Genomic DNA, 23,065 nt, shown 5'->3' with positions numbered 1-23,065 from the left:
ACTCGACTATTTTCCATAACCGTTACTGCCATGAAAGCATCCGAAGTTTATGTGATCATTATGAACGTATGAGAAACCCACGACTGATAGGGCGAAGGAACTGTGGGCAAATGAAAGCGGCTGCAGGGCTAATGAGCCAAGGGAAAATGATCGCAATGTCAACAGTAGTGTAAATAATTTGGAAACACTATACCTTGAAGCTATTCTCTCAAGTAAATTCTCAAAGTTACTTGGAAAATAAACGAACTTGAGAACGTGACGGGGGGGGGGGGGGGGCGCCCCCCCAACGCCCCTTGCTGCAAGAAATGGAAATACAGAAAGCGGGAAGCGCGGCTTTTATGATGGAAACTAAATTTTCAAAATTTATTTGATCCCAATTTATTATTTGGGTGAGCTCCCAACGCCCCTCACTACGAGAAATGGAAATGTCGACAAAAAGTGGGGAATGCGGTTTATACGGTGGAAATTAAAATTTTAAAATTTATTTGATCTCAATTTTTTTATTTGGGTGAGCTCTTCAACATCCCTGACTGCGAGAAATGGAAATCCCGACATAAATGCGGCTTATATGGTAAAAATTAAATTTTAAAAATTTAATGACTTCAATGAATACTTTTCTTCATTTGTAAAAAATTAAAACAGATGGGAAGAGGGAACATTTCCTATAAATGAGAGAAAAAATTAGTTCCATTTTTTACGCCTAAAGCAATTACCCCATTTATAAGATCACAACAAACATATGAATTCGAAAGCAATTCAAATTTGTCGCGATGAAATGAGCCTGCGACAAATTTGTACCGCGACGAAATGAGTCTGCGACAAATTTGTACCGCGACGAGTTTGTAGCACGACGAATTGACGCTGCGAGGAATTGTCACGCGACAAGTTGAGCGCGACGAATTGACCTAGACCCCTTTTGCACAATGGTAACGAAAACCCCTCCATTCCCATCGCTTACGGGGCCCACATGAAGGAGACATATGAAAACATGAAAGTTTTATTACGGATGGTTCAGTATGAAAGACGTGCCCGGCACCTTTGCGGAGATTCGAAAGTCGTTGCCCTTGTACTCAGTCTTCAACTATCCGGCAATTCACAACGGCTTAATTCCGTGTACAATGGGCCTACGGAAACCCGGTTAAACAGGAAGGAGTGGGGGGGAGGGGATAATTTGAAGATATTTAATTACTTTGAAACAATTTCTTCAGTTAAAAGTCAATTTTGAAATTAAATCTTTCGATGATTAAATCATCATAAAAGGAATAGAATTTTCATTTGTTACTAATTCACTAATTTTATAATACAAAAAATATATAGGTTCATCATGGGATCACAGAGCTGTTGCAATATCAGCTTCCCATGTAAAGACTGAATGAATGAACGCCAGAAATTTGCCACTGGACTTATCCCGTTGCCGAGATCTCTTCCAGCCCAGCTTCGTGGCAGAGTCCGAAACACTTTATTTTGTGTCAAATAAAACATACAAAATTTTTACAACATATTTTCCCCCGGACAATTGAGTACTGATTTTGTGGTGATTACAGACGAGATGGGGTTGGGAGATGGAGAAAAGTTTCGGGGTTTCGTTAAGATGGATGGATGGATGTACGCATGTTAGGATGGAGGTATATTTTAAAAGCACATTTGAGGGGAGCCCCATGCCATCTCATCTGTTGTCTAACACTTGTCATATTATATATGCAGGGTACAAAATAAAAAACGAAATGAGAATCTTATTGTGAAATATAAAATATCTATTGGAGCGAGTCATCTCGCTTAACACCTTATTGGTGAGCAAATGGGTTTGATAACTTGCGGACTAGAAGCCAGCATCAGTTTTGTTGTGTCGAGTTCACTCGCTTCCCGTGATTTGATGAAAAAAAATACAAAATAGAAATATTGTGTGAGGAAATATATACAATCAGGGATCACCCGTGCCATCTCGCTTAGCACTTTATTCGGTGAGCAGCGTGAATACGACCAATATGAGTACGCACGTGTGTTGTGGACATGAATTGCATGAAGAACTTGAATAGGGGAAAGAGTACATACATTTTTATATACATATATATACGTATAACTGCCAGGCCGAGTCGTTTCGCTCTAAACCTATTTCGGTGGGCAATGTGGATTTAGTTTAAATGGGGGATTGTCTGGAGAAAGCCTTAGCTAAGGATCAGTTTCGGTCTTGGTGTTTTGGTTGACTCGCTCTGGCTGGTTATATTTATTTAAAGAAATTAATATATATAAAATAAAAACTACATACAATGGTTATTATGAAACCATTCGTGTCCTCTCGCCTAGCACCCCCGCTAGTAGAGCTGAATGGAGGAACACTTGTGGTTCAACTATTTGTGACGCACTATTTATAACCCCGGAGAAACTTCGAGAGAAAGAACATTCTACAAAATTTCTATTTCACAGATTCTTAGTCGGCGGCGCTACCGTACGTAGGGGCGGGACATTTTCGAATGTTCTCACTAATAGCATCCCTTTCCGATAAACCGAAACCGGCATCAACCGATTTCGATATTTCTGAGAGCCATCGCCGAACAAAACGCGCCATCTATCGTAATCTGTCGCGCCTACAGATCGTAACAATAAGTTAGGGGGGTAGTTGGCAGAGCTGACGAAATTTTGTTGACAAGGAGTAGGCGGGGGTCAGAGTTTTGCTGACTTTTGGTGACGTTGGGGGGGGGGTGTCAAAAATTTCTAAAAATTTGCTACCCTTATGAAGTAAGCAAATGCCATAGCAAGCTTCAGAATTTATTATGATAGTAATTATACGTAAATGCTACATAAGAATACCTCAAAGAATATACAGGCTGCACAGCTAACAGCATGAACCGCAAATTATTGGCGAACCGTTGATCCTGGGGACATACTTCTAATTACAAAAAGTACACAAATAACATCAGATAAGTCATTCATATTGCAAGGGGTTGTATATAGTTGTTAAACTAAAATTAAAAAACTCTTTATTTGAACACCCTGTACTCAAAAACACAATAAGAAAGTTGTTCTCTGTAGTCTCTCCTGAGTCCAACAAAATAAAAGCTAAAAAAAAAACTAGTTTCTAGTTCAATATTTGCTGATATATTCTAAGTCAAAAACGGAGAAAAGTTGAGCAAAAACAGAATGGAGGGTTGTAAACGTGTTTTACCCGAATTTGTCCTTTTTTTTCACCTGTGTGTGTGTATTTTCTATCCTGTTTGCCTACTCGGCTGACTGGAAGGCGATAAACAATCAAAAGCAGGTTATAATCTTCTGGAAACAAGTTTAAAAAGAAGTTTCTCCAGAGAGAGAGAAGCAGTTTTTTTTTTGAAGGAGGACGCCCACCACTTCAGCAACAGGTTGAACGGGGGAAAACTCTTCCCGAAATAGGTTGAAAGACGGATCCCTTGGAAAAGAAAGGGTTGTTGAAGCAGAAAGGCAAAAACCCTTCAGAAAGAGCTGGAACTAAAGAAACTTTTTCAGAAGCTGAGCGGAGAAAATTCCTTCGGAAGCACGTTGAACGAGAAAAATTAGTCCAGAAATAGAGAAATACCTGTTCCGAAGCAGAGGTTGGGAGCGAGAAAAATTATTCCAGAAACAAGTTAAAGGAGAGATACCTCTTCAGAAACAGGTTGAACGAGGAAAATAATTACAGAAACAGGGTGAAGGAGAGGGGGGTCAACCTTCACAAGCAGGGTGAACGAAGAGAATTGTTCCAGAAACAGGCAGTAGGAGAAGTGCATCTTGACAAGCAGGGTTGAACGAGGAAAATAATTACAGAAACAGGGTGAAGGAGAGGGGGGTCAACCTTCACAAGCAGGGTGAACGAAGAAAATTGTTCCAGAAACAGGCAGTAGGAGAAGTGCATCTTGACAAGCAGGGTTGAACGAGGAAAATAATTACAGAAACAGGGTGAAGGAGAGGGGGGTCAACCTTCACAAGCAGGGTGAACGAAGAAAATTGTTCCAGAAACAGGCAGTAGGAGAAGTGCATCTTGACAAGCAGGGTTGAACGAGGAAAATAATTACAGAAATAAGGTGAAGGAGAGATAGCCCTTTACAAGCAGGTTGAAAGAGGAAAATTGCAACAGGTTGAAGGAGAAATCTCTCCAGAAACTGATTGAAAGAACAAAAACCAAAATGGGTTGAAGAAAGAAAGCCCTCCCTTTTGACGACTCTATGTTTGACCTTCCGTGGATTTAAGGAGTGATAGCCACGTAGAAGGTTAGTTCGACCTCAATCCCCGCCGTCTCGTTTACGACTCAATTCAATGGTGCACTGCTGCCCATGTCCTTTTTTTCCTGTGCGATTTATTTTAATTTTTTCATTTTTTCATCCTCTTAATATTCTCGCTTTTATTGAAACAGATTTAGTACGAAGTTGGTGAAAAGAACTTTTCAGAAATAAAGTATATCCAACATTAAACTTTCAACCCTTCGCCATCAGGTGGCGACAATATCGGCGGAAAGCATAAAAAAATCAATAGAACTTATCACGGACATTACCTTTACTGTGTCTTTCTGTGAATACGAAACTACATTGGTGTCACCGCACCCCGTCGAGGAGACAAGCCAATTTCTCTTATTCTTCGTGTGTTTAATGTGCGTATTTACAAATACACACGTACAATGTGTAAACTGTACAGAAGCCTCATGGACACCTAAATACTGGCTTTTACACTCCTACAGTGACGTGCATCATGGATGTCTCGATTCCACGTGGAATGACCATTAGAAAAGTGCTCGATATCTTGTGAATTAACAGCTATAATTCTGCATGGGTTGCTGTGGGGATGATTCCATCCAGGTTTCAAGTAAGCCGGAAGTTAATGCTATAATTATTAATTATAACATATAACATACTTAAGTATGTGCTTTTCTCCAAAGCAGTGGTTGAGGGATGGAGAATGGCTATTTACTGAAGGGTTGTTGACCTGAACTTGAGATATGTAAGCTATCCGACTACCTTTCTCGTTCCCTTTTCCGTAAAATGGTACTGAAGTGAACTTTAACAACATTCTCCGATAGAAAATGTCTCAAAATGGTGGAAACGATAATAAATTTTGAACTACACCTGCATAATTTTTTATGAATGTCATTTTATGTCAAATTTTAGAAATTTTAAGAGAAATTCATGTAATATTTGTAACTCATTGCCGTCTGGAAGTCGAGTGATTAGGGAGCTAACCTTTGACTGAGCAGGTCTGGGCACGAATCCCCCGGTTCGAATATAGATGTGTATGTTTACTAACGCTGACAGATCATGCAAATCTCTTGGAAATACGTTATTAATATTAAAAATGCTACGAATGTAATGTTTTGTTATTTTCGCAGTACATTCGGTTAGTGATGCTGCAGGTTATGAATCAAAATTAAAAGGATTGTATGGTATGCTCATAAGTTACACTCAAGTCTGTTGATGAACGTGTGAATTTTTTGAAACTTTATTTAACATATCGGGTAAATAAAATTTCAAAAATGTAATTAGAAAGATGTATTCACTGTAATATTCACTGTAATTAAAAAGATACACGTGATAAACCTTAGCCGTTGGTTCATAACCTTAACAATGTATGGCAAATCAAAATTTTGTAATGATAAAATGAATATATTTTTATAAATCGTGTTTCAAACTCGAATAAAACGTCAAAAATACCATTACCCGCTGAACGCATTGGAAGTTTTTGTTCACACTTATTTGCATTACTTGTATGCAAAAAGGCAACACTAAAATCGATGAGTTCTTAACTAACAAAGCTAACTAAGCAACTAATAACTTCAGTTCTAAGCATCGTATAAACAAGACAAGGCCTGTTTTGGAATCGCAAGAGATAGGGCTTTCATTTAAAAAAAAAAAAAAAACCTATATTTCATACTTATTATATATAAAAAGTAATATATGCCATATTTTCTTTCTTTCATATGTTTCCAACGTAGTGGGATACCTTAATGCTAAAATTTGATTGTATTTCATTCTAAAATTATGGTTGAGGGGCCACCTACATTAAGACATTCGTTGGGCATTTGAAGCCTGTTTTTTTTTTAAATACATAAATATACAGTATATTAGAAAAAAAAAATATTTTTCTAGGAAATTCGTCGAAAATGAAAGAAAAAAAAATTAACCGCCGGGGTACCATCCTATATACAGTTATGAGGGGAATTTTAATTTTGGGTCAATCAGTCTTAAATAAGTGATCTTTGATGAGGTCAGTTTCTGAAAGGAAGTCATTGTCCATATTCCAGACAGCCGGTGCTCTAAAATAGAAGATCGAAACCCCTTCCTTGGGAGATTCCTGTTGTCATGACAACTACGGAGTTGGTTGCGGAACACTTGCGTGAGTTAGGGCAAAAAAAAAAGTGTATTAATGATTATATTCAGGAAAAACGAGTGTCAGGAAAATGGAGCCCACGTATGTTTACTAATCAGGAACAACGTCTCAATGTGAGTTCCGGGAACATGAGCTGAAAAGGACAATTTTGGACTCCCTAATCAGCCCGCTATATTTGCTTTGGCGGAGGGGAGGGGGGAGGTAGTGAAGAATTCAGAATTAATGTAACGCCGGAATTACACTATAAAAGTTTGATAAAAGCTCTTTTACAAAACTTGAGAAAAAAAACAACCAATAAACTTATTAGTTACATTCACTCGACTGCAAGCGGTACGCTTATTAGTTGAATTTTTCAAGTTTTATAAAAGAACTTTTATCAAACTTTGATAGTGTAATCCCGGCCTAGGGAATGATTCCGGAATAAATGAAATTCAGATTTGATGAAAGAAAAATTTCGAAATGACAATGAAGGAAGAAATCAGAATTAATGTAAGCACTAATTCAGAAATATGGAGAAAAATTCCGAGTTGATGAAATAATAATTTCTAAATGAAGAAAAATTCAGGATTTTAATTGATAAACAATTTCTGGATGAACGAAAATTCGAAATTGATGATGGAAACAATATCGGAATGAATGCAAATGCAGAATAAATGGAAGAAAATATTTCTGAATGAAAGTAAAAATCTGAATGAATTTAATAAAAATTAGAAGGAATGAAAGAAAACTTTGGAATGATGGAATATTGAGCAAAAAAAAAAAACTACAAAGAAAGAATTTTCTGAAGGAAGAAAAATTCATAATTGGTGAAAGAAAAGAAAATTCGAAATGAATGAATCAGAATTAATGAATAGTTCCGTAATATGGATGAAAATTCATGATAAATGAACGAAAATTCGTGATAAATGAACAAAAATTCATAAAAAATGAACGAAAAAATTCCAAATGAAAGAAGAAATCGGAATTAATGTGATAAAAAAACTATAAAAAATGAAGGAAAAATTTTACTGCTCAAAAAAAAATTAATGTATGGTATTACCATTGAAATTTAATTTCCAATATAATTTTCACTTTATCTCAAAAACTAGAGCCAATCTGACAAAACCAATGCCAGATTCGGAATCAAGCGTCCCAAAATCATCTTGAAATCACTGAAATGTCTTTGAGGACAAAATTAAGTTTTGAGACGTGTTATTGCTGAATGTAATTTTGAAATGAAGGAAAATTTATAATTAGGAAAAAATAATTTTGGAAAGAAAATGCAAACTCATAATTGATAAAAGAAACAATTTCTAAATGAACGATAGTCCAGAACTGATGGAAGAAAGTTTTGAAGTACATGAAAATTCAGAATTGATTTAAGAAATAATTTTGGAACGAAGGAAAAAATCTGAATGAATGGAAGAAATAATTTTGGAACGAGAGAGAAAATTGGAATGAATGAAAAAAATAATTTTGGGATGAATGAAATAAATAATTTTGGGATGAATGAAAGAAATAATTTTGGGATGAATGAGAGAAATAATTTTGGGATGAGTGAAAGAAATAATTTTGGGATGAGTGAAAGAAATAATTTTTGGAGGAAAGAAAGAAATAATTTTGGGATGAATGAAAGAAATAATTTTGGGATGAGTGAAAGAAATAATTTTGGGATGAGTGAGAGAAATAATTTTAGAATGAACGAAAGAAATAATTTGGGATGAATGAAAGAAATAATTTTGGGAGGAAAGAAAGAAATAATTTTGGGATGAATGAAAGAAATAATTTTGGGATGAATGAAAGAAATAATTTTGGGATGAACGAAAGAAATAATTTTGGGATGAATGAAAGAAATAATTTTGGGATGAAAGAAAGAAATAATTTTGGGATGAAAGAAATAAATAATTTTGGAATGAATGAAAGAAATAATTTTGGGATGAAAGAAAGAAATAATTTTGGGATGAATGAAAGAAAGAATTTTGGAATGAATGAAAGAAATAATTTTGGGATGAATGAAAGAAATAATTTTGGGATGAAAGAAAGAAATAATTTTGGGATGAAAGAAATAAATAATTTTGGAATGAATGAAAGAAATAATTTTGGGATGAAAGAAAGAAATAATTTTGGGATGAATGAAAGAAAGAATTTTGGAATGAATGAAAGAAATAATTTTGGGATGAATGAAAGAAATAATTTTGGGATGAATGAAAGAAATAATTTTGGGATGAACGAAAGAAATAATTTTGGGATGAACGAAAGAAATAATTTTGGGATGAAAGAAAGAAATAATTTTGGGATGAAAGAAATAAATAATTTTGGAATGAATGAAAGAAATAATTTTGGGATGAAAGAAAGAAATAATTTTGGGATGAATGAAAGAAAGAATTTTGGAATGAATGAAAGAAATAATTTTGGGATGAATGAAAGAAATAATTTTGGGATGAAAGAAAGAAATAATTTTGGAATGAATGAAAGAAATAATTTTGGAACGAAGGAAAAAATCGGAATGAATGGAAGAAATAATTTTGGAATGAAGGAGAAAATCAGAATGAAGAAAAGAAAAATCGGAATGACTGAAAGAAATAATTTTGGAATGAAGGAGAAAATCAGAATGAAAAAAATCGGAATGAATGAAAGAAATAATTTTGGGATGAATGAAAGAAAAAATTTTGAAATGACCGAAAATTCAGAATTACAATGAAAGAAAAAATTTCTGAATCCAAAAAAATTCCGAGAATTGCAACCTCTTCTTATTCTTCCACTAATTAAGCAATCACTTTTTATTAATCACTGTTATTAAATCACTTTTTTCATTTATTATTGAATCAGTTCTTTCTTTTATTATCAAATCACTTTTCACCAATTAGTTTAAATTTCCATCAATTCATAATACTGTTTTTATGAAATTATTATTTTTCGTAAAACAGTTCTAAAATCACTTCTTTCATTACCGAGTTGTTCAGAATTTCAGTGGATTCTGTAATTACAGTAAAACCCCCTCTTAACGGACAACCCTCAGATGCGGTCATCCCTCTCTTTTACAGTCAATTAATAATTTCCCCTTGTATAAAAAATATATGACTTCAACCCGATTGGTCGTAGAGGCGTGGTTCCAGTTTAAAAAATGCTCAAAACGTGTTCAGGAATCACTCTGTATCAGTTTCTAGACCAGGCATCTTCAACCCCTTGCTCGCAAGCACCACGGTGCTCCCCTGAAGCACCCAGGGTGCTCGATGATCGTATCCAATTTCGTGCTCGCGAGTACTTGATCAACGTTCCAATCAAATACCTTGTACAAATTGCGTTCTAGGATTAAAATCGCCCTGATTTCGTGCATATTCGTATGTCGAACTTGCCGGGAAGGGCAGGGTCGTCTTAAGAGCAGCATGGGCCCCCCCCCCCCTTCCGGGCCGAGTGATTTTTCCGCGAGGCCCAACGTAACAAATTCTCGAAAAATTAACGGCTTCTCATTTTACTGAGGCCCGCGGGCCGTGCCCCGGTGGGCCCATGCGTTAAGACGGCACTGGAAAAGGGTGCTCTTCTTTTGATGATGGATTCAGGCAGTGCTCGCGACTAGAAAAAGGTTAAAGACCTCTGTTCTAGACTGAAAATACAGTGTGTGGTAAAATAAGAAATCTAAATTTTTATACGGTCCCCCCCCCCCCCGTCTTCTAACTTCCAATTAAAAATTTGTAGCCCCGTCTCTCCTGAGGCCAGCAGAAAACTTTCATGTTTCTAAGTGCAATATTTGCTGAGATACAGTAAAACCTCTCTTTTGCGGACACCGGTGGGACAAAAAAAAATCGTCCGCAAAAGAAGTTAATTGGCCGTTAAACAAGGGTTTGAGAAGCATACTTTTAATACGCACGGGGAAACTATTATTTGGCCGTAAAAGAGTGGGGTGATAATACTTGGGGGAGGGGGGGGGGTTGTCTGAATTTGAATTCTGAAAGCCGAGAAAAGTCAGGAAAGAATAGCATAAAGTAGGGAAAAGGGCGTATTCCGTTAGTTCCGATTTTTAAATTCACATATCTCAGTAGATATTGCACTTGTAAACATGAAATTTGTTTTGTTGGCCTCAGGAAAGACAGGGCAACAGCTTTCTAATCGAAAGTTAGAGGACAGAGAGGGGCGTATAAAAAATGTAGATTTTTTTTATTTTGTGACACACTGTATTTTCACTCTTGACACTGATACAGAGTGATTTGTGAACACATTTTGAGCATTTTTTAAACTGAAACCATACCTCTACAACGGACGGTTGATGATAAAGGCCGCATTAGGACTTACAGGACACCCTGTATAATTCTTGTCACCACCAGGGCCGTCTTAAGAACATCATGGCCCCCCTGACAAACCAGACACGACCCAGGCTCTGTCCCTCCCGGGATATAAGCCTTTTACCCGTGCGGGTTAATCATGGGTCCCCCCCCCCCTCCGCAACCAAGTGATTTTTCTGAGGCCCTACCTAGAAATTCATCCGCTTCTCATTTTTTTGAGGCCCTCCTCTTCCCTGTGGGCCCATGCAGTTAAAGACGGCCCTGGTCACACAACATGGACTCTATCGGAGAAATACCCCAATTCAAGATCGAAATGTCCGCAAATACGAACAAAGTTAATGTCGATTAATTTCGACCACTCACTAGTCAGAGCCAAGGTAGACGTTTTCTGCACCGGGCTTTTATGGGGCGACGCCCCCACGCAATCGTGAATGGAAGCACGCGAATCCCTTTATTCGTACGTGTTCTGAATGGGCGCGAATGTATTTTTCATGTACAAATGCCGCCCATGTTTTCTTTCCAGAGGAAACAATCGCATTATTATTTATAAAAAAATTTTCGGACAAAACACTTCCGAGTGACTTTTTCTGCGAAATCTTTTAATATTTGCCCAGTTTCGTCCACAGAAGAAGGGCCCCGGGAACTGAAGTTATAGAGGGGCCCGCCGAACTGTTACAGAAGTCTGATTCTGAATTTTCATTGATTCTGAACAGGGCCGTCTTAAGAGCACCATGGGCCCCCGGACCAAGTTCGTCATTCGCGGCAGGGGCCAGCCCTGGCCCATCGAGCGGGATGGGGTCGGGGGTGACCTGCACTCAAAGTCCCCCATCTTCGGCTCTCTTCTCAAGCCCCGCCCACGAAAGGAAGAGAGAGAGGGCACCCCCCAGACCCCTCTCGGCTCTCGTCGAGCCACAAATTTTTCTGAGGCTCTACCAGGCAAATTTACTTGCGTACTTCTCGAATATTTCAACTATATCTCACTTTTGTGAGGCCCATCTTCTCTTGAGGCCCCCCGGGTGTGCCCATGCGTAAGACGGCACCGATTCTGAAATGTTACCTTTTATGATACTTCTGATACTATTTCTTCCATAAATTCTGGAATTTCTTTCAGAATTCCGAAATAACTGCTGGCAATATGTCCAACAATATTCCCAAAATCCCCCCCCCCCCCTGCAAGTACACCTGTGTGTTTCTAAGTCTTTTGGTAACTCCTATGCTCATACACTGTTTAAGCCACTCATTTAGTCATTCACATGCTTGGACACCGTTTTGGTCACCCGCGTGCTTGCACGTTCTCTAGGTTACGCTTCTGATTGCTCACCGACACTGTTCCTTGCTGGGTCACTCTTTTGATCATTTGCTCGTTTACACATGCTCCAGGCCATTCTTATTGTCATTCGCAAGCTTGCACACGCTCTAAGATCACTCTTTTCGTCATTGACATGCGTTCACAGTCTCTAGGTCACTCTTTTGGTGGTTCGTATGCTTTCGAACGCTCTAGGCCACTCAATGACCTGGACCATTGCTCTGTAGAGGTCGTTCTTTAGGTCATCCACATGCTTGCACAAAGTCTAGGTCACTATTATGGTCATTCACATTTTTGCGCACGCTCTAGATCATTCTTTTGGTCATTGACATGCTTTCACACTCTCTAAGTCACTCTTTTGGTGATTCACTTCCTTGCACGCACTCTAGGTAACTTCTTCGCTCACTCACGTGCTTACAAGCTCTCTAGGTCACTCACTCACATGGTCTTTAGCCGTCTAAACAGAGGCGGATTTAATGAGGGTTATACAAATTTTGCCGCCAATCTGAATTTGCCGCCCTGGGCTCTATTACCCACTAAACTCCTCTGTAAATACGCCACTGACTGTAGTCTAAGGGTGCTACAACCTTTTGGAGAGTGCGGGACACTTCATAAGTTTGCAAACGTGTCGCGGGCCACATAAGTGATCCATAAATGTGCGGTGAATCACTCAAGTTATTTGAAACAGTGTCCTAGATCACTGGAGTGATCTGTGAGTGTGCCACGAGAGTCATTTAAGTGTTGTGTAAATGTGTCTCGGCTCACTTAATCAGTCTGAAAATGTGCCGTAACTGATTTAGAACATTGTTCCGTTTCAACTTAATTGATTTTTGAATGTGTGCCGCGGGTCACTTAAATTATCTGTAAATGTGTCGTTGGTTATTTAAGAGGTCTGGGAAAAGAGCCGCGAGTCACTTTAGGAACCTCGTTACGTGCTGCTTAATTCAATTTTACAAAATTAAGTTTGAGGTCGCGGGCCACATCAGATGACTGCGAAGGCCACATTTGGCCCGCGGGTCATGGATTGAGCATGTATGTTGTAGGTATGTTATGATAAATTTGATATATTGGTAATTACGCACAATAACCGATTTATCATGCTTAATCGGTGCTATCTAATTTCATAGCCGGTTATTATGCTATGAAATTCATCACTTTTGCAGGTGATTATGCATAATACTCGTGTGTATTTGGTGAATTCGATAAAAATGAAGAAAAAAAACCAAATGAGTATTATGTTTGATAAATATACTCTACCCCGATATAATGAGCTCCCATTTAATTTATTTTAGTTTCCCGTAAAACTTGTTAAATAGGAGTTTGTTATATCGAGGTCCGATTGTAGAATTCGTTGAATAGCAGTTTATTATATTGAGGTCTGGTTGTATACGCATAAAAACTTAAAAACTGAAGATTCGGGCCAGTTGTCCCGTATAAACGAAATTCAAGAATTCGTAGGGGAGGAAAAAGTGATTTGCATTGAAATCGCCTCACACACCTCCCCAGGTTCCTGCGCCTATGACTAGCGTGATAGAGCCTGGGTGTCTCTCGGTTAATAAAGCCTGTCTTGGACAGGCTTTATTAACCTCAGTCGTGACAAAACTTTCAACACTTTGCAACAGATGGCTCCCCAATTCGCATCCAAGGACCACTCGGACGCAGCAAATACAAAGGCGAACTCTTCGGACGACCAGACGTAAACATCACTCTTCATTCGTGTGAATTCCGACCACGAGGTCCTGATGACGGCTCTCCATTGAAGAGCCGAAACGCGTCGACCAATTGAATTTATTTGTCTTAAAAACGTGGCAATCTTTGTATAAATTAAAACCAGGCAAAGTTTCTCATTTTTGTGATAATATTATTATTTTTCAGAGATGGCTCTGGAGCTCAAAAGCGGCCAAATGTTGTACCACAAACGTAAGTAATGTCCTTTCTTACCTTGATTTTCACAGTGATTTCTTCAGAATGAATCAGTGTCTCACAAGATCACTTTCATTGTTTTTTAACAATTATTAAAGCTGCAAGACATGATTAAATGTGACAACAGTTGGCTACTCATCGCCTATCGCGCTTCTTGGCGATATATATTTATTTACACAAACACACCAGATCATCTTTTTTCTTTTCTACCTTTTTTCCCCCCTTTCTCTTTCTGTGCTGTACCTGATCATGTGTTGTTTGAATGACGTTACTCTAGGGCAGGGGTTCCCAACGTAGAGTTGCTCGCGGAACCCTTGTTGGTTATAAGGCTGTGCAGTGGAACCCTTGATGATAATGAGGCTATTTATTCTGCGGAACAAATTTTTGAATATTTATCCAAAAAGAAAATTGTCCCTACTGCCGTCTTAAAAGCAAATAGCATCAGGGCAAAATGATAGAGAGCTTAAGCACCACCTCTTAATCAGGGGCGTAGGCAGGGTCGAGTTAAATGGGGAGGTGGGGGAGGGCGTGCAGAGTGTTACCTGAGAGCCTACCGAAAATTTCAGCTCAGGGGTCCTACTGCAAGATGGGAGGTGGCTGTGCCTGATTGAACTCGTGGTTGGCCCTCGAGAGGGTGGAGCCCTGTCATCCTATTGGGAGGCATATTCCCGAATCAAATTATAACCATCACCAGAGCTCCCGTGCAAGTACTCTGGCATATGCTTGGAATAATCATGAAAATTCTTGAAATAATCATGAAAATTCTTAAAATAATCATGAAAATTCCTGAAATAATCACAGAATTCTTGAAATAATCATGGAAATTCTTGAAATAATCACAGAATTCTTGAAATAATCATGGAAATTCTTGAAATAATCATGAAAATTCCTGAAATAATCATGAAAATTCCTGAAATAATCACGAAAATTCTTGAAATAATCATTAAAATTCTTGAAATAATCATGAAAATTCCTGAAATCACAAAATTCTTGAAATAATCATGAAAATTACTGAAATAATCACGAAATTCTTGAAATAATCATGAAAATTCTTGAAATAATCATGAAAATTCCTGAAATAATCACGAAATTCCTGAAATAATCATGAAAATTCTTGAAATAATCATTAGGCTAATCATTGAATCTGAGAATGGCTAAGAATGACAGCACTTCTGTGTACATAAGAGTTTCTGCTGCGCAGAAAAAATTATTTTTGTTTTTCATTCCTCAGATATCGAAATTCTGCGCGCAGAGAAACAACAGGTATGTGGAGGTGAAATTGAAGAGAATGTGTCCGCTACCTGAATCCTTGTGGTACCACCACAACAAAAAAAAATCATTAATGTCAAAGCAGGATTTTTCTTTCCTCATTTCAGCCTCATTTTCCCACGAAATTCGAGCACTCGACAATGACCACATCAGCCCCCCCCCCCCCCACCTCGCTGCGGATTTATCATCTTGTGGCGTTCTTGGAGGTTATTCTTTTAATCACTCACATACTTGCACACTGTTTTGGTCACTCACATGCTTCCACTGTCTCTAAATTAGTTGCCCAAGTAATCTTGATTCGACTGAACACAGAAAGATACATACAAAATTGCATCAGGCGCTACCATCGATTAGATTCAGGAGCGAGAATTAAGTTGCCCTCCTGATGATGATGAATGAGGGCATTAATATTTCACTTTGTTGGAATATTTTCCACCAAAACTTTTTTTTCGTCTGTCCTCACAGGTCGCATATTTGGCAAGAACTGGCGCGAGGTGCACTCTGTCCTCTACAACGACAGCACCCTGGCTTGGTACAAGGACAAAGGTCAGACGGACCAGGAAGGAGGACTCATCGTAAAGAACGCCCCGGAACTGATAGCATGCGGCCAGTATACAAACATGATACCGAACAAACCAGAGCTGCCAGAGAACTATTCGGACAGCCAACTCCTGGCTTTCGGTACCAGGGGCAGGGAAAGCGTCCACTGGTTCCTCTGTCCTTCTGAGCAAGAAGTCGAGTGAGTAATCATGTGTGATGATATTAATTCCGCGTGCATTTTTTTTGCATGTCTTTTAATGTATGCAGTACAGTTGTGCATGATTTTTACATTACAGGAGCTGGATGGCCGCGATCGGCAACACGGTGAGTATAATTTTATCACAAGTGCCAAAATGAAGTTACGTGTGCGAGGTTTGTTCAGAAAGTATCTAACAATAATTTTTGGTGCCTAAACTAGCGTTTCCCAAAGTGGGCGTTATCACTCCCTGGGGGCGATGGAAAGGCCGGGTGGAGGGGGTATAGGGCTCCTATGGGTTAGCTTGAGTTGGGGGGGAGGCGATGAGGAAGAAATTTTTTCGAAGGAGGGGGAGATGGAATAAAAAGTTTGGGAAACTATGGTCTAAACCACAGGTCTTCAACCTTTTTCCAGTCGCGAGCACTGAACCCATCATCAAAAGAAGAGCACCCTTACGGCAAGTTTAACATGCGAATGCATGAAATGACGATGATTTCAATCCTCGAAGGTGTTTAATTGGAACGTTGATCAAGTGCTCGCGAGCACGAAATCGGACACGAGCATCTCTGGGTACTTCAGGGGAAAGCACCGTGGGTACGAGCTCGGGGTTGAAGATTAGGGAGATGTGATTTGGTGCATGTATTTAAGCAACCATAGTGCGCATTCGTGAATTTTTTCCTGCCCTCAGAATCTGCTAAGCCAATTGTTGTTGTTGTTGTTATTGGCTAGGCTCTGGCAGGCCGACGATCAGTGATGGTGACTAGTGGGAAAATTCCCATATTCGATGGAAAAATCGGCCAAAATTAGTCCACATGGGGAAATTTCTTGTGGTTTGTGGGAAATTTTGAAAATTTATCTAACGATAGATGGCGGCACATTTTTAGGAATGTGTGCGGAGGGCGGAGAATTGAGTCAAAAGCGAAATGTTTGGGGGAAATTTTGCTCCACCGGGGGAAGTGGGGGTATAATACTACTGCCGCCGATGAGTGAAGAAGTGTAAGTGAGAACCATATCGCATTTTCGTTTTTGACAAAATGACAGGAAAAACGTGAACAACGCTACTGCATTGATCGTTACGGAGCTGCCAATTGCTACGCAAAACCTCTTGGTAGTACTCCTTAGGCGCTGTAGAGGTCGAGTGGTCATAGTGACGGACTCACATCACGAGGATCCGGGTTTGAATCCCACCGTTGTCACGGTGGTGGTCGGCTGAAGTTGGTTTTCTGTGAGTGGTTTGTAAATTCGGGGCGTGAATGCGAGCCGATCTCCCCGTTTAAAACTCTCGTCACAAAAAGAAACAGGCCTACACACACAACGATGCAGTTATTCAATCATTACACTTCCCGCGTAGTTAGAAAAATTTACGACAGACGGCAGCACTTCGCATAACAAGCGGACCCCTCGTCGGGTTCACAACACATACATGCACAGCTTTTAGCATGACCTAGAATCAGTGTTCCTCATCCACCGGGCCGCGTCCCTGTACCGGGCACTAACACTAGTTAGACCGGACCTTCTCTCTCAGTGGCCTTTAATTAATTTCTCGTTAGTTGTTTGTATGACCGGGCCTTTCACTCACGCAAAAGAGATTTACTGGGCAGCAGGCTTCCAAAGGTTGAGAACCACTGGCCTAGATCTTCTTCTACCACCTGCTACTACTAAACCACACATGCACCTCGTCCATACTCCTCTGCGGAACTTCTAACGAATTGATACATGTTGGAATGTGTGTGTACGTGTAGTGAAACCTGGCGTGAAGTTTGCTTCTGTGCAATGCTTGTTTTGTGTAGTGCTGCCATCTGCCACCAGTTTTTCTACCACCTGCTAAAATATCTTCGTTGAGACATAGCAGCGGGCCACAATCCGGTTAGGAAGAAGTAGTACACCTTGGTGATGACTTCACTGAAGAAGGCCACATCTCATCTATAGCCGTTGGATATACTATAAAAAAGAGTAAAGATGGCGCATGCGGTCGGCGTGTTATATCCAATGACTGTAGGCGAGATGGCCTTCTTCAGTGGCGTCCTGCGGAGGCCTTTTTCCATAGGTGGTGTTGATCCGGTACTGATTCGAAAATCCTGCATCACCAGTGCCACTCACTTGGTTAGTGACGACCTCATTTCTGGTCGATGTTGATGGCCTACCAGAGAACGTGCTTCACTCTTCACTGATGTGAGGCCATCTTTGAGAAGCGGTTGTAATACTCCTTCATCAGTGTGGTGCCCATTGGTTCGTCTCCGGGGGGGGGGGGGGGCTGTTACAACCATGCCGTAGCGTTATTCAAGTTTTTCCTGCCATTTTGAAACTGAAAAATGCGGCGGCGCTCTTTTACGCGTCCTTACTCATCGGCGGTCTGCCGGCGACTGGCAGCTTCTGCAGATTGGGGGGAAAAAAATTCAAGCATACGCACTAGGAATCGCCTTTATACGTGCACCAAACCACACCTTCGTAGCTTCATTGGTTTAAGCAATGAAAATTATGGTCGGGTAAATTTTGAACAAACCTCGACATGCATAATGAACACATGTATACTCTTCCTCTCAACATGAAATTCAATTTCCATTTCAAGTTGCCACCTCCACCGCAAAGACCCGTCGAACCGCAGCAGGAACTGCCGCCACAAGAACCGCAACAGCCCGAGTTTACCAACCATCCACAGTATCCAGCTTATAATCCTGCCCAGACCCCGACTGCCCCTCAACCGCAGCCTCAGAATCTGCAGCCATTGCATCCGATGCCGCCTCCACCTTACATGCCGCCACCTCCAGATCCTAGTAAGTACTGAGAGATTACGACGCGTCATTTATAAACAAGTATAAACCAGGCGTGGATCCAGGGCTAAGTGTCAACTAATTGTACACATCGTCCCGTATTTTGCGGGACAGACCGATTCTTCTCATGTTATCTTACTCTTAGAATGGGGTGATCTCCTCCCTCTGGATCCGTGCCTGGTGTAAACTGTGTATGATACCATAGTTTCTCTACTTAATCGTGTATGCAGCTCTTACACATTCCTCTGGGAGAGTTCCTAAATAATCGGTACGTGACGGAACATGTGTCATGGCTCTAACGTATTTTATGTTGTCAGCGTTGTGCTTGCTTCATTTTCTACTGGTGTTGCTATCTGTCTTCCATATTTTGTAGTGGAAAAATGGTGGATGCCTAAATTTTCATGTTATGTAAAAAATATCGTATTGAAGGTATGCCTGCTCTCTGTTGAGCATAACTGTCAACCCTGAAGAATCTCAAAGAGATTTCCACACGAATTCCGTGAACCACGGGTGCACCTGCACAAACTCCTGTCCGAGGGCCAAATGCGGTACGCCAATGGGCTTAATCTCGCCCGCGAAAGGTGTTCCGGTAAAAAAGTATCAGTAGTAAATGCTTACCATACTTCCTTCATAAAGTTACGGGAAATCGGGATCCATACCGGACGTCGCCAATCATCGCCAAAGAAAAATGTCAAAAGTTTGTAAAGTTGCCAGTTACAGCCAAAAAGAATTTTCAAAGGTAAATAAAGTTTGCAACTACTGCTGAAAGTGCTAAAAAAATTGCTTAAGGCAGGATATGAGGGAGGGGCTCTTTTTGTAAGATGTAGTAGATGAAAACACACACACGAGCCGCAGAGAGCAACAGGCCTACAATGGTATTCATTACACTTTGTGCATAGTTAGAAAAATTGATGCCAGATGGCAGCACGATACGCTACAAACTTTACACGTTAGGTTCACAACACGAACATTCCAACAGGTAACAATTCGTTAGAAATTGGTCCGCAAAGGAATGTGGATGAGGTGCATGTAAGGTTTAGTAGTAGTAGGTGGAAATTTAATTCACCAAAAAACTTGGGGGTTCATGGAAGAGGGACACCAAGATTTCTAGGGGTTCATAACTAAAAGTATGCGGGAACCACAGAGAGAGAGAGATCTAGTAAATGCTGGTTGTATAAGCATGAAAAAATTAACCTGATTCTATTTATATTTTCCCGTTTCTGTATTTCCAGTGAGAATACCGGGGCAGTACCCGACACCGACAAGTTTCCGACCGCCGTACACAGGGGCGCCACTGCAACCAGCCTACCATCAATACAATAATGCACCAGCCATGAGGACTGTACCAGCCGCCAACGGAGGTGGGAACACGACTGTGGTTGTTCAGGACCGGAGGAACGATGGTGGCGGCGGGGGTGACTTCGCCATGGGTATGCTCGTGGGCGGTGCCGTCGGAACGACAGTCGGATACGGCCTCGGACATGGCTGGGGTTGGGGACACGGGCACGGCTGGGGCGGAGGAGGAGGATATCATCAAGGATCTACGATAAATGACAATGACGTCACGATAAACAACTACTACGACGTGGACAACACGGTGATCAACAACGACGTTGATATAGACGCATCGCAGGATATCATGGTAGCCGACGACATCATGGGAGGCGATTTTGACGGCGGAGACTTCGGTGGGGACTTGGACGTTGGATTCTAGAGTCGATGATTGGCAAGAATTTCTGACAAAACTCTTGAAGAGCTTGGATAAGACAACACAGACGAATGGGAATTCAACTGTTTTCTAATACATTGAATCACGTTAGAACACCTTTTTAATCCGCCAAATACGTTTACATAGAAACAATGCTAAAAAAACCTAGGATTCCTTTATAACGAAATTTCGTTATAACGAAGTGATTTCTCCGGTCTCTTGCAGTTCGTTAAAAACGGGATGCGACTGTATTGCAGAAATGCCTTTTTTTGGACATTGGCTGAACCGCACCATCTCAAAAAAGCGTGTTTGTCTATAACTCTGATCTGAAATTGAGAAGTACTTTTCAGCAGGGGCGGATCCAAGGCGATTGTACCGGGAGGGGCAAAATTGTTTAAATTCTTTGAATCGTCCCGTATTTTAAAGGACAGACAAATTTTCCCCATATTGTTCGACTCGTGGGAGGATCAATAGCTCCTATCTGCGCCTGTGCGAAAGTAGACATCTTCAGCTGTGAACGAAGCCGAGGCAGATATCTTCAGCCGCGAAGGCAGCAGATATTTTTGCAATCACGGTCAAAATTTGAGAGGTGGAGAAAGATTTGGCAGCTAAACGCCCACCTCGAATTACCGGGAGGGGAAGGAGCCTCCCCCATGGTCTTTCTCTGCACTTTATGCATCCCCCCCCCCAATATACAGGGTGATTACTTAATTTCGAACCGTTGATTTTAGAGGCTCAAACACGTCATTCATATGTTGCAAGGAGGATTGTATAGTTATCAAAATAAAATAACTTTTTTTTATAAGGACACCCTGTCCTCAAAAACCCAATTAGAAAGTTGTTGCCCTGTCTCTCTTGAGGCCGAAAAAAAACCCCCACCAAACCACGTTTCTTGGTTCAGTAGTCGCTGAGATATTCGAATTGAAAAATCGGAGAAAGTTTGGAGAGACAGAGGGGGAAAAAAACACTAACGGATCACTTCTTTCCCAACTTTCCTCCGGTTTTTGAATTCAAATATCTCTATGAATATTGTACTAAGAAACGGGGTTTTTTTGGCATTAGGAGAGACAAGGTAGCAATTTTCTAATAAGGTTTTCGAGGACAGGGTGCCCGTATTAAAAATTAATATTTTCTAATTTTATTTTGATAACTATACAACGCCTTGCAGCATGAATGACATGTCTGAGTACTACACGTTATTTGGACACTTTTTCTAATTGTTGGAAGCATGTCTCCACTGTCAACGGTTCGCTAGTAAAACGCGGTAACGCGCGAGTGGCGTGGTGGTAAGATGCTCGTCTACCACAGTGAAAGTAGCTGTCACTATCCCAGGTTCAAACCCGAGGGAAGATATAGGTAAGATATTTTCCCTAATGACCTTGAAGCGACCACCGATAGACAGCGTCTTAGCTCACAACCCATATCATTAATGGCAGTAAATTGGATCATAGCGATATGGCCAGAGTCGGTATAGTAGTAAAATGCGGCGAGAAGACTTAAGTAATGTATAATTCTGTAAAAAAAACTTCATAAAAAAAAATTACACCAATGCAGTGTGTGTTACCGTCGTGATACAGGTTAGTTTTACCCTACTGTCGACAGACTGGGCTTTCCAGATTCGATGGGGTGGGGTGAAGCTTCAGCTTGGGGACGCCGCAAGGGCTATAGCTAAAAACCACATTAAGACGGTTGGCACTACCCTTCAAATCGGGTTCCGCCGACTCTCGATTCAGGATTTACGTCTCGCCCAGTCAGATCTGTACTGAGTAGGATGGCGGCGTCTGATTTACCTAAGGGGAGTTTCTTGAAACACCAGTGCAGTGCAGTGTGGTGAAGGAAGGAGTTTTTATGCATTTCTCGATGATACAATGTGTTCTGATGATTGTTTTTATGATGGAATCAAAACGACTTTGTGTGTGAAGAAAACTCATGTGATGTCATTTTTTATAGAAATAAAACCCATCTCCATGTGAGTGAAGCCTCAGAATTCATTGATATTGACTTTTTTGTATGTTATTTTAAAGCGAAACGGTAATCTGACACAAGCCAATGACAAGCGGCGGAGGGGGGGGGGGGTGAAATATAAATATCCCCTTAACCCAAGGGTGCTCAAAACACATTCACTGCGGGTAACGCCACTATCGTCTTGTTCCAGCCGGCGGTTGACGCCTATAAAACCCGCCAGAAAAATTCTGAAAACAAATCAGCCCCCGCCAGTAAATGGGTTAACCTTTTTGGAGCGTGCGAACCACTTCATTGGTTTGAAAACGTGTCGCGGGCACAATTGCTGTGTGTGTGTATCTGGGTTTAAATTTATTTACATCCAAACAAAAGGGTCGTTGCACTTAAATTTCGGGGCCACACGTTGAATGTGCCACAGGCCACTTAAGTAACCTGATGCGCTGTTCCAGATCACTCGAGTGATCTGTAAGTGTGCTGTGGAGTCGCAACGCGGATCACTTGAGCGATATGTAAATGTGCTGTGGGCCACTTAAGTAATTTGAGAATGTGCCGCAGATCACTAAAATGATGTGGAACTGCATTGCTGGTCACTTAAGTGATCTGATAGTGCGCCACTTTTCACAAATGCAGGTTTTGAGGTCGCTGGCCACGGTTTAAGCATATATACCTTGAACCATATGCAGGTGAGGGGGCTTGCTTAACATTAGAAATGTGTAGATAGAAGGCATGCATGCCCCCTGAAATGTGTACGCTTTCTTACCTCTAGAAATATGTGTAATGGATATGAATGTACGGAAAATGTGTGTA

General features: G+C 40.5%; 1 protein-coding gene across 1 annotated transcript; it reads left to right on the top strand.

The window, feature by feature from the left end:
• The first annotated feature begins 4,651 nt into the window (after positions 1–4,651).
• LOC149079816 (uncharacterized) lies at positions 4,652–21,455 on the top strand. The gene is made up of 6 exons (XM_089240314.1): positions 4,652–4,806; positions 13,765–13,809; positions 15,547–15,820; positions 15,918–15,945; positions 18,387–18,591; positions 19,821–21,455. Exons 1-6 carry the CDS (start codon positions 4,770–4,772, stop codon positions 20,300–20,302), a joined length of 1,071 nt encoding a protein of 356 aa, XP_089096440.1. The 5' UTR covers positions 4,652–4,769; the 3' UTR covers positions 20,303–21,455.
• The last annotated feature ends 1,610 nt before the right edge of the window (positions 21,456–23,065 follow it).

This window comes from Pholcus phalangioides, unplaced genomic scaffold (genome assembly GCF_987345545.1).
Source record: "Pholcus phalangioides strain wild (caught in Gottingen) unplaced genomic scaffold, Ppha-v1.0 ptg000012l_1, whole genome shotgun sequence".
NCBI classification, from domain to species: Eukaryota; Metazoa; Arthropoda; class Arachnida; order Araneae; family Pholcidae; genus Pholcus; species Pholcus phalangioides.
Note: the sequence above shows the minus strand (reverse complement) of the source record. Positions and strands in the feature narration are given on the sequence as shown.